Source organism: Octodon degus, unplaced genomic scaffold (assembly GCF_000260255.1).
Source record: "Octodon degus isolate 3935 unplaced genomic scaffold, OctDeg1.0 scaffold00004, whole genome shotgun sequence".
Classification (NCBI taxonomy): domain Eukaryota; kingdom Metazoa; phylum Chordata; class Mammalia; order Rodentia; family Octodontidae; genus Octodon; species Octodon degus.
In genome coordinates this window covers 31,946,048-31,962,994 of record NW_004524580.1, presented here as the reverse complement: position 1 = coordinate 31,962,994, position 16,947 = coordinate 31,946,048, and the positions used below count along the sequence as shown (strand labels likewise).

Genomic DNA, 16,947 nt, shown 5'->3' with positions numbered 1-16,947 from the left:
CCTCCCCATCCCATCTCTTCCTCCTCCTCCTGTCTCCTCCCCCTCCTCTGTCTCCTCCCCTCCTCTCACAGGCTGGCCTGGAACTTGCAGCAATCCTGCCTCAGCTGCCCAAGTGCTGGGATTAAAGGTGTGTGCCCCCATGCCCAACCAGAAATCATAATGCTAAGACCATGCAACATCAAAAATATTTTTACTACTTTTGTGAACCAACAATGCAGAACACAGAAAGAGGACTGGGACCCAAAGACTTGTTACACCTGGATTGCTCACCCAAACGAGAAGAGTAAAAGGATTTAACTGAGTGTAAATCCTCTTAGGGAAAAGGTCTGCCTGGCTTGTACTATGCTTGCCTAGCATGTGCAAGGATCTGGGTTTGGTCTCTAATGTGGCAAAGAGTGGCAGGGCAGAGGGAAGGCAGGCAGACAGGAGGGAGAAAGGGAGTGAGGTGTTATGGTTTGTGTCTAGATGTTCCCCCCAAGTCCTCATGTGGTCACGGGGGGAGTGACTTTTCAGTGGCAGCTGCCTCTAGAGTCCGCGACTCGTTCACTGTCTAGTGCTGGGACTGTGTGAGTGCCGCACGTGCCCAAGGACTGATTTCGCTTGTACACAATATAAAGGAGGGAAAGAGGCCTGCTCCTGCCTTTTGCCCTTTGAGCTCGTGCAGCTTTTGCTGGCTTCAATGCCATGAACTGTTGCCCCTCTGCCATGTGCCACCCTGCTTCGGAGCCAGCTGGGTTTTTTTAAAATTATTTATTTATTTATTTATTGTGTGTGTGTGTGTGTGTGTGTGTGTGTGTGACCAGCTCAGCCCACCAGGGGGTGGGCTGGCTGGCATGTGGTGCTGGGGGATTGAACCACGGTCCCTGTGCTTTGCTTAGCTTAACTTGTTCTAAGTAGGTGCTTTAGACCACTGAGCCATCTCACCAGCCCAGCCAGCTGGTTTTGGACTGGACCCTCCACAAAGTGTGAGCTGAATAAACTTTTCCTCCTTTCGCTTTGGGTGTTGGGTACTTTGTCTCAGCAATGAGAGAAAAATAACTAAGAATTTGGTACCAAGAGTGGGGTCATCGCTATGACTTTATCTGGCCATGTTGTTCAATAACCTTTGGGGTTGGCTTGTGGAAAGAGTTTGAAAAGGCTCAGAGATGTCACCTGTGAGAGAACAGAGCTGGAACACCTTGGGCTGTTCTGTACGGGAGATTCTGGTCAGAGCTCAGAAGACCAGAAGGCTGATAAAAGTCCTGTGGGTAAAGACCAGGCTCAGAAGGTTTCTGCTGGGAAGGCCTGCGCTGGCCGCTGGACTCCGTACGACGTGTGCTAGGGCTTGGCAGAAAGTCTGTCCGCATTTTGCTCACGTCAGAGACGGGCTGAGACTGAGATTAAGGGCGGCAGACTAACTGATCTTGCAGAAGAAATTTCAGGGCAGTCTAATGGTGAGGCTCTGGCATGGCTACTGTTGGGGTTCTTCAGTCACTTTTATGTTGAGAATGAAGCGCAGAAGAGTCCAGCTGAACTTAACACATTCTGAGTTTGGCCAGAAAGGAAGCTCCAGTAGAGCTGTGGGCTGCATAGACAGAGCAGAGATCTGGACTGCTGTGAAGGAATGGAAGAACAGAAAGATGGCCTGAGAGCATCACATGCAGCAGCAGGTTTCCACACTGTGCAGCATCAGAATTGCAAAGGTGAGAGAAGAAAAGCCCCAGAACACCGGGTTCCAGAATGGCAGCAGCCTACAGAATTTGTTCCTCTGAATTAGGTTCAGAGTGCTCAGGGATCCAGGCACCCAACCCCTACAGCTGAGAGAGGGAGAAAAGCCTGGCTGCTGCTCCAGCTGGCAGCAGACCCTGGCATCATCCATGTGGCAGTGGTTTTAGGTGCATGCAGAATGCAAGAATCCTGGGGTTCAAAAGACTTCCTCCCAGATTTCAAAAGAGGGCCTGGGAGGCCAGCAGCACAGGGCACCCTGAGAGGCCAGTGTGTGAAACTGTGGGAAGCCAAAGGTGCAGTGGAGACTCCAGAAGTTTGGAGAAAGCAGGAACGTGGATCCTCTACGGAAACCTACAAGGAGGGAGCAGAACAGGCCCAAGAGAGAAGCCATGGGAATGCCAGAATACCACAGGAAGTGCCATATGGGCGGAGCCACACAAGCCCTTTAGAGCTCATAATTTGCCATCGATTGCTTCAGATGCTGGACATGGAACTATAGGACTTAATGTTTGCTGGATTTTGCTTTTTTTTTTTTGAACCAGGTATTGAACTCAGGACCTTGCACTTGCCAGACAATTCCACTGAGCTATCTCCCTGGCCCACCCTGCTGGAGTTTGGACTTGCTTTGGTCCCAGTCCTTTGCATCGCCATCTGTAACTTTTAGTATGGAAATGTTTATCTTGTGCCAGTAAATGTTGGAAGTATTTAACTTTTTGTTTTTACAGGGGCTCACAGCTAATCTTGGATCTTGGAGGAGACTTGGGACTTGGGCTTTTCGGCAATGCTGAAACTGTTAGGACTTCAGCAACTCTCAGAGATGGACCATATGCCTTCTGCACAAAGGGCTGTGCATGAGTCTTTGGGGGCTCAGGGGCGCAATGTTAGTGTTTGTGTCTGGATAGCCCCTCAAAGCCTCGAGTAATCAAGAGGAGGGGTGTGGGTTTCTCAGAGGTGGCTGAATCTAGACATACGATTGGTTCACTGTCTGGTGTGGGGACTGGAGATGAGTACCACACCTGCCCTGGGACAGCTGCTGCCTGTCTACAACATAAAGGAGGAGCAAGGCCTGCTCCTCCCTTCTGCTCCTCGGCTTGCACCATCCTCTGCCGCCATGCACTGTGGCCCCTCTGCCACAATGCCGCCCTGCCTTGGAGCCAGCTGATTATGGACTGAAACCCACATAAGCTGTGAGCTGAATAAACCTTTCCCACTTTAACTTTGGGTGTTGTGTATTTTGCCTCAGCAAACAGAAAAAAGTAACTAAGACAAGAGAGATCTTTATTTAGTAAAATGCACAATTCATAAACTACATGTTGCTCCTTTTCTTAAATTTATTTTTAAAATGTTTTTGTCTTTTTTTTAAGACAGGGTTTTGCTATGCAGTTTAGGTTGGCCTTGAATTCACTTTTCAGCTCATGCTGGCCTCAAACTCATCTTTCTGCCTCAGCCTCCGAGTGCTGGAATCACAAGCACGGGCCTCCGCGCCAGCATGGTACTCCTCCTATTTACCTAATTCATCCTCCTCATGAGCGCACCGCTCTTCAGGTCCCTCCTTAACGGAAGGGCAAATCTGCAGAGACTTCCTATGGCATCCTTCTGGCATCAATCCCTTAGTGATAAGCATGACTGGCGCTTATGTTCCAATGCCAAATTAAAAAAAAAAAAAAAAGAATTTGGGCTAATTCTCAAAATAAAACAATATTATTTCAACAAATGCCCTGATATAAAAGGCTGCCTTTCCCTCTAGCAACACAGGTTCATATTCACTGTCTGGTCTAAGCTTTCAGTGAAGTGTATTAAGTCAAACACTAAACACATATGTCACATTTTTTTTTTTTTTAAATGGGGAATTGAATTCAGGACCTTGCACTTGCCAGGCAGGCATTGTGCCACTGAGCTATATCCCCAGCCCTACTAAGCAGGTGTAAGTGAGCACACTTAAAAGTATTCTACTCCCCTCTTCTTTTCGCTTCTTCTTCTCTCTCTCTCCTCCTCCCTCTCTCCTCTCCGCTCCCCTCCCCTCCCCTCCCCCCTCTCTCTTTCTCTCTCTCTCTCTCTAGTTCAGGCTGGCACTGAGCTCTCGATGTGGCCTAGGCTGGTCTCCAACTCATGGTGATCTTCGTGTTTCACCCTCCTGAGTGCCAGGATTACAGGTGTGCGGCACCAAGCCTGACTATGTTTCTTCTTCTTCATCCTTTTTTTTTTTTTTTTTTGTGGTGCTGGGATCACCCCTGGCCCTTATGCATGCAAGGTAAGATCTCTACCACTGAGCCACCTCCCAAGCCCTTACTTTTCGCTTTAAATCAACTTATCTTTTTGTCATTAAGAGAAGGGTTTTAAAACACAGACTGTTGATCAATGCAAAGAATAAGGAGTTAAAAGCTAGAAGTTTTCTAATAAAGCAAATAGGTCATTACAATAATTGGGCTTGAAACATACACTTAAACTTCCGTTCTTCCTCCTTTCATAACGAAACACAAACACGTACATACAAAGTCAGCCCTACCATTTAACATGTGCAAAACTGCTTGTCATTTATTTCAGTTTGAACTTTGGTTCAGTATTTGTTTAGCCTACATGAGTCACATTCCAGAAGCTATACAAATGATTACAGACATAATAATGACGGTAGTTAAAATCCTACTGGTGCAAAAAGCAAGCAAACACCAAAAGCAAAACACAAGAATTAAACAAAGGCAGAGTGAAGTTCTGGTCAAGGAGCTGTGGCTCACAGGCCAGAGAAGCTCCCTGTAAACACTGTGACGAGGACATTTAAAGATAACGATTCAGATGGCCACAAAGACAGTTTTTTTAACATCACCATAGCAGTGCATTTATTTTATCTCTAGAGCTCAGAAACCACTCAGTATGTGTCTAACAGTCTGCATATTTTCTGCTAGAGAAAATTAGTGAGACACATTAATTACAAATACTGTAATATAAAAATCCCAGTTCTTTACAAAAATTATATATTAAAATATTCTATACACTTTAAATTAGTAACTGGAGCATGCATACATATCAATTCTGCACATCGAGCCCCGTCTTCGCCGGGGCTATGGTACATACAGTTGGACGACGCAGCTACTCAGTCAACCTACACCGGCCTTCGGTTATGCGGTACGAATTACAGATCCGGGCCGAGCAGCTACTACAGTTCTGGTCTGCAATAGCTTTTCTGCAATTATTGCTCCGTGTATATTTATTCCAGATTTGAATAGGCGGTGGAACCATGAAGTTCCTAAAGGTTTTAAACAAGTTACCTACAGCAGAGTGTTTATAACTCTTACCTAATTTTTAAGGTTGTAAGGAACCTGAGTAAGCTGTCTAATGCTTATAATTCTATTATAAAAAAGTTTATACGATTTTGAGGTAAAAATAATGCAAAAATAAAACATCTACAGCATTTACAAAATCTTACAAATGTTTAAAACACTATTCCAAACTTAGGTCTTATTAAGGTGCTTCTTTCTGCAGTAAGAGGACATATACTTTAATTCTAAATTTTTAAATCATGAAGGTTTTAATTTCATTAAAAGGAGTTAGGGCCAATAAGCACATGAAAAGGGATATAGTCTGCCAAAAGAGACCTGAAAGGTGGGCCCCTTGTCGCTTAAGGAGGAGCTTAAGGGCCACATATAGTGTGTGCTTTAGCCAAAAATACCCTCAAGTATATCGGGCTGGGTAATTGAGACTACCCTTTGTTCTTTTTGTGTCTTGCCATGATTCTGGAAAAGTAATCAACATTCAAAGCAGAGTCTCTAAGCTTGCCCTTCTCTGTCTTGGTGAAGCTCTGTGCTACAAGTGAATGAAGAAAGGACTCCGATGTCCACTGAAATCAGCCTAACAAATACTATCCAACAAAAGACAGCTGGAAAGCCACCACTCACGCAGAGCGGTCGGAGGGAGCACTTGGACGCAGGGCGCCTGCAGCGCAGGGGACGGTACTTTCTCAGACAGGAAAATGAACAGCAGCCAGCTGCTAGGAAGACTGAGCTACGCAGCTGTAGAAAGGTGTCAGGGTGATAAACCTTCTAGCTTTATCTTGGTTTTATTGTTTTTCTTTGTAAAACAGCTATACATATAAGGAAGACTCCATATACTAATTTTCAGAGTCCTTGCTTCTTTTCTATTTTTATTTGGATCTACAGTTGAGCACATACATTTTAAGAACAACTTACAAACTCAAATTTATAACTGCTGGAAATACAGTCGGAGAACATTTTTTAAATGACAAATCTTCATAACCAGTTGCTAATAAATAAGTGCCATCACAATAGGGTCAGTAAAAAAAAACTCAATTCAATTCAATTCAAAGGCGCTTTCTTATTGTTACCTTGAAGCCATCGCACTTGTGTCGCCGGTCCATACCCCTTCTCGTTCTTGGCCGAGATGCGGAACACGATGGCAGGCCTGGATGTGTAATCGATGTGCGCGTTGGCGAGCTGCCCCGCGGTCACTGTGCACGAAGTCTTAAGACCACAGTAGATTCTCATGAACACGAGCTGGCTCGGGTTGTCCTGTATCTGCGCTGTGCGGATAGCCAGGTAGGCGGAGTACTCCAAAATATTTCCGGAGGGGGAGGTTGGAGGTTCCCAGGAAAGGTGGATGCCTTCAGCGTTCTAGAAAAGGGAAAGCACATGAAGGTTCTGTTTTCTCTATAAGCATGCACGTTAAATCTATCTTTAAGATACACAGTGCTTCTTTTTCTTAAAGAAACTGTGTAAGACGCTAGATGCTTGATTTTATGAAAACCTAAGGTGGATTTACAGCGCTTAACCTGTGCACACTTTTCCTTTTTTTCTGTCTTTTTTTTTTTTAAGACAGGGTCTCACTGTGTAGCCCGGGCTGGCCTTGAGCTCACGGTGTAGCCCAGGCTGGCCTCCAACTCACGGTGATCTGCCTGCTTCAGCTAGCTGAGTGCTGGACTGCAGGTGTGCACCTCGCCCGGCACATGCTGTTTTTCCCCATCACAGTGAGGCTTAAGTGTCTGCCTGCACAGCCCAGGAAAGGGGTTTTGCTTCATTGAACGCAGGCCTTTTCTTCCCGAAGAAGGGCAGGACTTAGATAAAATGTAATCTAATGTTATATATTCTATTAAAATTCACCAAGATGAACTTCTGTTTTATACCACAAGAACAAAGCCAAATGACTCCCCTGCCTTTCTGTGATTTGAACGCTGAAATTCTGCTTCAAGTTTAGTACTTAAAAATACCATGAGTAATTCTCAAACAATATTTAATCCTCCTCTTTCAGGTAATCTCATTTCATCAGATGCTAACAAGAATTTCTAAACATAAGGCTTCATGTAGGAAGTTTCACATAATTTGCATCATCAGGTCTCACGTGGACCTCTCACCTTTGAAATTCTGACAGCAGAAGGAGCTCCAGGAAAACCGGGAATACAAGTTTTAAATTCACTAACTTTGCTGAAAGGGCTTATTCCACAACCATTGATTGCAGCAACCCTGAATCTGTACGCTGTGCCTGGAACAAGATCTTGTTTCTTAAGTAAACTGTAGTCAGGAACATCTGCATTTTCTACCTAAAATGTAACATGCAAAAGTCAAGCAAGAAGAACAGTTCATTTATTATTTAATTTTTAATATGATTTAATTTTCATTCAATAAAACTTTTTTCAACAAAACTTTTAAAGAATAAATTATATTTTAAAGTTGCAGCTCGCATTTATTTATTTCTGTCTCACACATGAAGAATAAACCTTCCAAAGTGGAAGCAATTACATCCACGATCAGTGATGCATCCCGAAGGAAAAGCGCCCCTCCCAGCTGAGACCCACTGATCATGAGAAGCCATACAGGGGCACTCTGCCCGTGAAAGGTAGGCGAGCAAAAAATAAACACGCCCCTCTGGACGAATGAACCACTGCCCCTTTCCAGGTGAACTTGGCTTGGAGCAGAAATCTCAGAGCTACTGTGAATAAGGGCTGCCAAGGACAGTGGCCTGAGACAGACAAGCAAGCCTCGCAGCCAGGCGCGGGGTGCCCTGTGAGCCCAGCACTCGGGAGAGGCAGGGGATCACCGGGAGCCTGAGACAAGCCTGGGCTGCAAAGTAAGCTCCAGGCCAGCCCGACCTGCACAGTGAGACCCTGTTTCTAAGTAAGTAATAAGTAAGTAAATTAATTAATTAATTAAATCAAGACTGGCAGAAAAGAAGCCACTTTCAAGTGCTACAGAGCTGAATAGATGTCACTTTGATAATTAGACACACTCTAGATTGGAAGATCACCGTGTTCACAACTCTCAATTTTTCCATATTCTCCCCTAACTCCTACAGACCACTGAGAGACAGAAGTGTCAGTGTATCATCTTACTGCAGGGGCGCAAGGTCACCTCATTATAGGTGAGGAACCGGAGTCTCGGAGAGACTGAGAAAGTGACTTGTCCCATTCACCCTGCTGGGTGCGGGACGCAGTGACTGAAACCCCAGGTTAAAGGCTCTCCATTTTATGCTCTTTCTTTGCTATACGACAGTCCAGTAGCTCACAGGCCCTTGCATGTGCATATAGCTTTATATATAACATCCCAACTTCAGCCAGAAATTTTATCAGGCACAATACTACCAGATAATTAATGAGAACTTCTTTTTTGTCAAGAACTGGAAAAACTCAATTTGGAAAAGAGGGACACCAGATGTGGTATTAGATGAATGCAAATATATAACAGGTTGGGTGCTGTGATCCGGAATGTTGGGACAAGGCATGTTTTGGAGTTACAATTTTTGTCAGGTTTGGAACACAGCATACACATAATGAGGTATCTTGTGCACGGGACCCAAGTCTGAATACAAAATCATTTGCTTCAGGTGCACCTTACTCACCTGGCCTGGAGGGAAGCTGACACTACATTCCAAGGTCCTGGGGACTGCACCAGGTCCTCCACACTAAGCTATGTCCCCAGCCTTCTTTGATTTTTTTGAGACAGGGTCTCACTACCACCAAGTTGCCCAGATGGAGCCCACACTTCTGAACCTCCTGCCTTAGCCCCAGAGTGCTGGGGTTACAGCTGTGCAGTGCCTGGCCGCCTGCCTGGGGCTCGTCACCTGAGCACGTACGCATTTCCAGCTGCGGCATCACGCTGACACCAAAAAGTCTGTCAGTTTTGGAGCTCCTGTTATTTCCTCTCTTTGGAAGGATCTAGAGAATCAAAATGAGTAGCTATTTCCTTACAATTCCCTTCTGGAAATTCTGCATGTATGAAAAGCACCAGTTCCGCACACTTTAGAGTTGTTCTCCAATTCGTAATTCTTAGGGGCTTCGTGTTCCACACAATGTCTCCTTAAGGAGCTTCAGAATCAAGGGAAAATGAATAGCACATAGAGGCTTCTAAATTTTTAAAATTATAAAATCAGGAATAAGGCTTCTCAGTAAAAAACAATTCTTTTAACACACCAAGTAACAAAATTAAGAACATTTTAAAAAACTACTCATTTGAACTAGTCAGAGTAGATCTTTATGACATGAAACCAGCTCAGTGACTATAAGATTTCTTAAAATGACATGCCTGTGACATACTGTAGTCTATAAAAAGAACCTAATAAACAACGCCAGACACTTGGAACCACTCGGAACTCTGGATCTCAGGCTGCGCTTGAGCCTGGTCACCTTCACCCCATGACCAAAGCCACCTCGCCCAGCCACACCCCTTCATGGTTACCTTGGAAGCCCCCTGCTTTCCCTTCGGCAGCAAGTAGAACTGGTTTACCAATGCAGTGTTGTTTTTAAAGATCCCCACGTCACACCACTGTCGTTCTCCTGCTTTCACTGTGGCCACTGGAATGGACGGTGTCTCTTTCTAATTTTAGAGAAAGAAACACTTATGAAGCCTCTTCTCGAGCACTTCACAGTTTCAAGCCTCTACTAAACCCATGCAGTGATCTACGAGTAGGTGTGCAGGTAAAGGTCACGACACTGACAGCTCGTCAGTAAATCAAGTCTTCACAGCTTAGGTCAACTGACAGTGCAGGGGAACCAATCAAACCCGGGGGCAGCGGGGTGACAGGCGCTGTCCAGCCAGGCTCTGAACTCTCACTGTCGGCCAGGCCGGGCTCAGCTGCATTCCCATCAGGGACAGGCCAGAATACCAGCTGCGACAGGACATTTTCATTCAGACCTCGGAAATCACAACCCCTTTAGGGCAATGTGACAACTTCTCCAAAAGGAGTACATCAAGAAAAATTCATTCCAAGCTGGTTTTTGTCTTGATTCAAAAACAACTAGCAGAAATTCAGTGACCTTTGCACTTGAAATACCTGTGATTCTCCAAACCTAAAAGGAGAAAAAAATGTTCAAGACTAAAATGCAATTTGCATATACTTTAGTATATACTACTGAGGACTCCATTAAACAGGTTTACATTTCTACCTTGCTTTTAAAAACAAATAAGCTGGGGCCAGGGAGATGGCTCAGTAGAATAAGCGCTTCCCTGGCAAGTGCAAGGGCCTGAGTTCAATCCCCAGTTCGCAAAAAAAAAAAAAATCAAACAAACAAAGAAACAAACAAAAAACCAACAACAAATAAGCTTCCTCTACCTTAAGCTACTGTAGTGATAAGCAAATTATACTTATCCCTGGAACTAACCTTTTAAGCCATCTTCTTATAAATGAGACACTGTTTCCAGAAGCTCAAAACAAATGTGCACTTCAGTTACTTATTTCTGTCTTAAATATATAACAGCAGAGGTACATTCTTATCATTCACATTTTTTGTTATTTAGGCTATCACAAATGACAAAGTGAACGAACGAGAAAAATCTTTGAAAAAAGGAACGTTTAAACTTGGCTTCAGTTTTTAAGTTGTAAAAATTTTCAACAACTTTTATAAAACAACTGGCTCCAACTGAAATAACGAATACAATTCTGGCTGATGCACTACAAAGCAGATTCAGAGAAGAAGTTCATTTTAGTCCTCCTTCCCTGAGAAGAGTCGGGAAGACTCAACGTGCCAGAGAGGAAAGGCAGGTAAAGATTACTAAGGATCAAAATACAAAAAGTTGCACGGAAATTAAGACAGCACTTCAGGATATAAAAGGCAAACAGTAGGTCAAATAAAAACTCTTGCTCACTGCAACAAATATGAAATGACTGATGAAAAAAATCCTCTGAAATATACACATATGCATGTATCATTTTTATTCTGTATTTCTCCAGTCAAGACAATCCTGGTGTACCGACCAGACACCTTCCAAGCAGGGGGAGCCTGGTGCCTTGTAGGCCACCGTGCTGGCCTTCCACAAGGCCACGCAACGTCTGGGCTCACTGCGCTCGTCCGCTGTGCTCCCTAACACATCCTATCTCACATGCTGTTCACACACACACACACACACACACACACACACACACACACGCGCACGCATTTCTGGCCATAAGAGCACTGTATCTCATTATGGGAAAAGCGAGACAGAAGCCACATCCATCTGTGGCCCCACCGCCCAGGGAGCTCTGCAGCACCCCACTCTGAGGAGGAGCATATGTGCGTGGGCATGCACACGGCCGTGCTCCTGTTACATGTAATTTTAACCAAAATTGGGAGCACGGCACAAGGATTATTTTATCAAGCTCTCTCCTCTACATACTATATTATGAATATTTTCCTCTTTGACCTTTTATTTCTAAATTTATATCAACCTACTACTAAATGAGCCCTGAGAACTTCCTTACACGTTTACTGAGAAGCTGCTTGGCTCTTGGAAGCACACAGTGATCTGTAATCATGCAACCTCGCCGGGCTGGGCACTTACAGAGAGTGGCATGGCTGTGGCGTGGATCTCCACACGGCTGATCTTAGTGGCAGGTAGAACACATGTTTCATCAACTGAAAGTTAAAGTTAATTCGTTAAAGCTTATAGGGTCACCTAGTTACTGGATATGAGAATATAATTTATAACTTATATACATATATTCAATACTGCTGAACTGTACACTTAAAAATGGCAAAGTGGTCAAGTTCACCTTATATATATTTTACCACAAAAAATAGGAAAATATAGCAGCTGTGGAGGTCACAATAATTAGAAATATAGACCCTTTTACTCAATTCATAAAGTTCATTTTCATAAGAGTTTGATGACATTGTTTACCAAAGAAACACAACTCATCATAAAACAGCAAAATTTACAAAAACAGAATCAATCAGACTGAAAATTATTAATTCATAGCCTAAAACTAAAACTAATCTTTTCTAAGGAAAAACACTGACTCTATTCATGTATTATCTTATTTGCGTGTACTTCCATATACACTTACCTAAACATTTTATGGAGGGGAGCAAACAGTATTTTATTTCTTTCAGACAATATTTTAGATAATGATTTTAACTGACATGCTTTCTCTGCTGACAAGCAATTCAATTCAAACTGAAATACAATTCCCGTCTAAGATAAATAATTCTGATGGCCTGACACACATAAATGGCTTGAAATACAGTACGTGAAACATATCCAAACCTTCGGCTTTGGTACTGAGTGCCGTCAGTGCAGTCTCATCTTTAACAACTGCCCCATTGGTACTGGGCGACTCGGTTTTAATGGTGTGCTGGGCTATCAAAGTTTGAGCACCGGAAACAGTCCCGGACACGGAAGTTTCTGGGATGACTGTTCTCAAGTCCAGGCAGCTACTTAGCACACTTGCATTTGCTGAAGTGTGAGGACCTATGTTTAGAGGAAAGAGATCAACCATTAGTGTAATACTGAGAGACAGTTATAGTGACTTCCTGTTTTTGTGACATGTTTCTTGGTACTTTGGGTTCTAAAATCATAAATGTGACAGAGACATAGTGTTTCGAGGGAGAAGCGCATCACAAGCACTGTGGCTGCCCAACTCCTCGGCTCCTCTCTACTCCCTGACGAGAACTCGTTTCTGACCACTCAGCCTGCCCCCTCTTCCACCTCAGAGCCGACCTCTCTCCTCAGGAGTTTAATCTGACTACCAGAGCTTGTGCTTGCACTCCTTGTCCTGCATCTTGGGACCTCATTCAGACACTCTTGTCTCTTCAGGGCTTTCAGATCACTGCTTCTCAGACCCTGGAGATCACCTAGTTTCTCACGCAAACAAATACAAGTCTTCGTTGCCCCCAAGCCCCAGCAGCTACCCTGGCTCCTTGCTCTAGGGTGCTAATCAAGTGGCTCTGGCAAACATCCATGATTTTTACAGGTAACTCAATTTTTGTTTATCGACCTTTCTTCAGTATAAAACAGTGCTGACCACATTTCCCCTTTGTGAAGCTGTTCTTCTGTGACTTTTAGGCACTGGGCCACATGCTGAAGATGTCCTACCCAGCTCTGCTTGTTCCCATGACAGTGCAGAAGGAAGCAGGTTTGTGCCCACTGCTTCATGTGGTGCAGAGAGAAATCCACACAACCCTAGCTGTAACGCCACTACCCAGAGACAAGTCACCACCTTTTGTCTTTTCCTTGTCCTCTGAGGCCCCCGTCTCATCTCTTCATTCGGTCTCTCCTCTTTGCACAATGCTTTCTTAACTTTGTGCCCTAGCCCTGTGCCCTAGCCATGCTTTGGATATCATTCATGTACCACGCATCCCTCAAGCACCTATGTCCCGGGCACTGCACCAAGTGGTGCTAGCATCCAGCAGTCAAAGCATCGGCCACAGCCTGGCTCTTGCAGAAGGTACACTTGCAGTGTCAATTTCTGAACTGACATTTTCCGACCAAGCACGGCCTCCTAGACCCCGATCTTATGTCCAACTGCCGAGAGGAATCTTCACCTGGATGTCCCACACATGCCTCTAAGGTAGTAAATTCAAAGCTTAGCCTTTTCCAAATTTGCCTTACTCCTGTTTTGATACTGTTTTAATGAAGAATAGCATTATTCATTCCATTTAACTAAAAAGCCTGAGTGTTGGGGTCAGCTCACTTTTATTTCTCACAGCCCACCCGTTGCCAGGTTCCATAAATGTAGCTAAAGTCCCCCTCTGTTCTTTCCCTCTATCTCCCCTGCCTTAGTCTCTGCATCCCAGAGTCCGACCAGAACCCAACAAGTGCTCCAGCCTTTCCCTACTACATTTCTTCTCTGAGGGGAGGTTGGAGAAGCAAAAATGTATTCATTTTACTCCAGGTTATGAAACCTTCTTCAGCAGTCACTCCGACATGCTGGCCGTCCTGACACTGCCAGGCATCTAGGAAGCGCAGACCCTATGGTGCAACCACTCCGGCATTTCCCCTCAGCTTCTTCAAGCCGCCTCCTGAGTGAGGGTGTAGGGTGCGTTTGATTCTGAAATCTCAAAGCTCAGACTTGTTTTCTGAGAATAATTTTTTCGAAAGATACACAGAAATGTTACAAGAAAATTGAAGTCCAGGCCCAAGATGTTCTAAATACAACTAATTCCTTTACATCTAGGTAGTCAATAAAACAAAAGAGCTTTCCTCTCCTGTAAGCATTGTCTTTCTTCTTTTGGTACCAGGAGCTGAGCTCATGACCTCATGCTCTTGCCAGGCAGGCCCTGTGCCGCTTAGTTATATCCTTGGCCCTCTCCTATAAGTAATACAGGGGAGAAATTATCTTGTGTGAGTAGTTTTATCTACCAAAGACTCAAAGAAAAGTGGAAATGAAAAGAATTCATCTTAATAAATCTGAATCATTGAATAGTTAGCTATCTATATAATAGTTTTTAGATAAAAAATAAAGTCGCTTGTTATGTCAGGACTCTATCAGAATGAGACTTACAATTTCAGATAATGAAATCAGAGGTGGTGCTCAAGGAACCCCAAATGGCACCAAGGGTGAGGACTGCTAGCAAGTTCTCAGGACTGAACTATCTTGCTAAGGGTGACCCAGCTAAACAAGTTAACAAGCATCAGTAAATCACTATTATTTACCAAGCTCAGATCTAAGCACTATGGAAAAACATGAACAGAAGACAAAATCCATGCCCAGATAAGTAATTCCATAAAGTTAGAGTTCTATGAACATAAAGGGCAATGGCACTAACCACACTGGCCAACCCCAAACATCACAGCACTCTCCTCAAACTGTACCTCTGTGCCCGACACGGCCACCCCGCTGGGGCTGCTGCCCATAGCAGACCCTAAACAGCAGGTATCTGACTTTAGGGAAAATGGATCAATACCATGTAATATTTACTTCTTCAATAATTTTAACATTTGCCACCAATGTTACAAGAAAGTTTAGCTTTATTTAAACTGTTATCCTTGTACCTTCGTTTTTCCTTAGCACATCCGCCACACAGCTACTATGATTAGAAGCACCAGACGCCAGAGGTGAATGTGACGTGGCTTTCAAATCTGCTGCTTTGAAATCTGCTTTGTTTCTCACTGAAATTCCTTTCGCGGCTGTGCGCTCGGTTTCTGCACTATTTATTGTGTCACTGATCTACAAGACATAAGGCAGTTTATTGTAGCAAGCACTGCTCAATGAGACAGAGAGCCATACAGAGAAAAGGCGAATAATCCACAAGTAACGCTTGGTAAGTAAAAGCAAGAAAAATAGGTTATAAAACGCTTTAAAAATAAGTTTACCAAAATATGAAACACTCAAAATTATATTAACTGGTATAGAATTATTCTTTAGGGTCCACAGTAGTTTTTACGAGAATTTTTTAAAAACATGTATTTTTTAAAAAATTTTATTTATTTGGTACAGTGTCTCACTATGCAGCCTGGACTCAGTGATCCTCCTGTCTCAGCCTCCCCAGCGCTAGGTTTACAGGCATGTATCACTACGCCCAGGTTTGGGGTTCTGGAGCTGGCACAGCATGTAGTACCAGGGATCGAATCCGGGTGTTCGTGCTTGCCAGGCTTGGACCGCCCAGCTATCTCCCCAGCCCCTAAGAGAACTTTTCACTAAGTTTTCATGCTCTAAAGATTGGTTTTGGGGAGGAAAGGCAGGGAAGGTATATGCTGAAGATTTTGTTCTAAGATGAGGTTCTCTACACGCTATCAGGCTGGCCTCAAATTCCTAGGGTCGAATGATTCTCTCACCTCAGCTTTCCCAGTAGCTGGAACTACGGGCCTGGCTCAGCCCTCTTCTCAGTCCTCAGGTGCCCCGCTGAAAATCTGCGTTTCTGGGGGGGAAGCTATCTGTCTATCTGGTTTTGTTACTGCTCTGTCCCCACCTTTACTGTGAAGCCTTGTTGTAACTTCTCCTGCTCAGAGGCTGTCCATCACACCCTGGGACCATCCTCTCTTTGTTGGTGGTGATGGTCTTGTAGGTGCAATGGTAACGACAGCCACAACCACTCTGCGCCCCATGTGATAATGTTGCTTAATGCACTCTTTGTTTAAAAATCAGGCAATCAAACTAGAATTATGTAAGGAAGAAATAAGCCCAAGATTTTTGGTTAAACTTGATAAATTGAATACAAATATTTCAAGAAATTCCTAGAAAGGGGGCCGGGGAGATGGCTCAGTGGAATAACTGCTTCCCTGGCAAGGGCAAGGGTCTGAGTTCAATCCCCAGTTCCAAGAAAGAAAGAAAGAAAGAAAGACAGACAGACAGACAGACAGACAGACTAAAACCGCTTATTTTGGGACTGGGAAATGGCTCAGTGGAATAAGTGCTTCTCTGGTGAGCGCAAGGGCCTGAGTTCAATCCCTGGTTCCCCCAAAAAAAAAAAAGAAAGAAAAAAGAAATTCCCAGAAAAATCCAATTCAAATAATCACAAGGAAAGGAAAACATACAAACTTATAAGGAATAAGCGAGCAGAAGATGGTACTGATGTCAGGCAGGCATGGTTGGTCACTGAGCACATCTAGTGCCAGCACCCGAGGACTGAGAGGAGGGCTGAGCCAGCCCTGCAGCTCCTGGACACAGCCATGTGGTCCCCTTCTGCATCCTAACCCAGTAGAAAAATGGGTGGGAAGCTGGTATGAGAGACCAAGCCGACCAAGCCCAGGCCCTCCTGCACCTGCCACAAGAGAGAGGCCTTTCCCTGCATTCTCTGGACCTCACCCACCCCTCCAGACCCAGTACAGCCCGCCTTGTGAGTAAGAATTTCTGCTGCACCTTGGGCCCACTCCATATCCGACCAACCCCAGGCCCTCCTGTACCTGCCGCTCCAAGCCCAGGCCTGCTGCGTAACAGAGGCCTTTCCCCGCATTCTCCAGACCTCCTCGGCCCGTCCAGAGCCAGCACAGCCCATCCTGTGAGTGAGAACTTCTGCCATGCTCTTAGGAGTCCTGCAGTCCCACCAAAGCACAGCGCTGGTGAGTGTGTGTGAAAGCTTCTGCGCTCCCCCCCCCCCCCCCC

The 16,947-nt window shown here is 44.6% G+C and overlaps 1 protein-coding gene across 1 annotated transcript in view; it reads right to left on the bottom strand.

Moving 5' to 3' along the window:
* Positions 1–4,508: 4,508 nt before the first annotated feature.
* Hcfc2 (host cell factor C2) overlaps positions 4,509–16,947 on the bottom strand; it is a 35,829-nt gene continuing 23,390 nt past the window's right edge. The window contains exons 10-15 of the mRNA XM_004623852.2: positions 14,898–15,072; positions 12,171–12,374; positions 11,466–11,539; positions 9,384–9,521; positions 7,067–7,252; positions 4,509–6,329 (exon numbers count right to left, since the gene is read on the bottom strand). Coding sequence (XP_004623909.1) covers positions 6,015–6,329; positions 7,067–7,252; positions 9,384–9,521; positions 11,466–11,539; positions 12,171–12,374; positions 14,898–15,072 — 1,092 coding nt within the window. The 3' untranslated portion in view covers positions 4,509–6,014. The remainder of the gene's footprint in view (positions 6,330–7,066; positions 7,253–9,383; positions 9,522–11,465; positions 11,540–12,170; positions 12,375–14,897; positions 15,073–16,947) is intronic.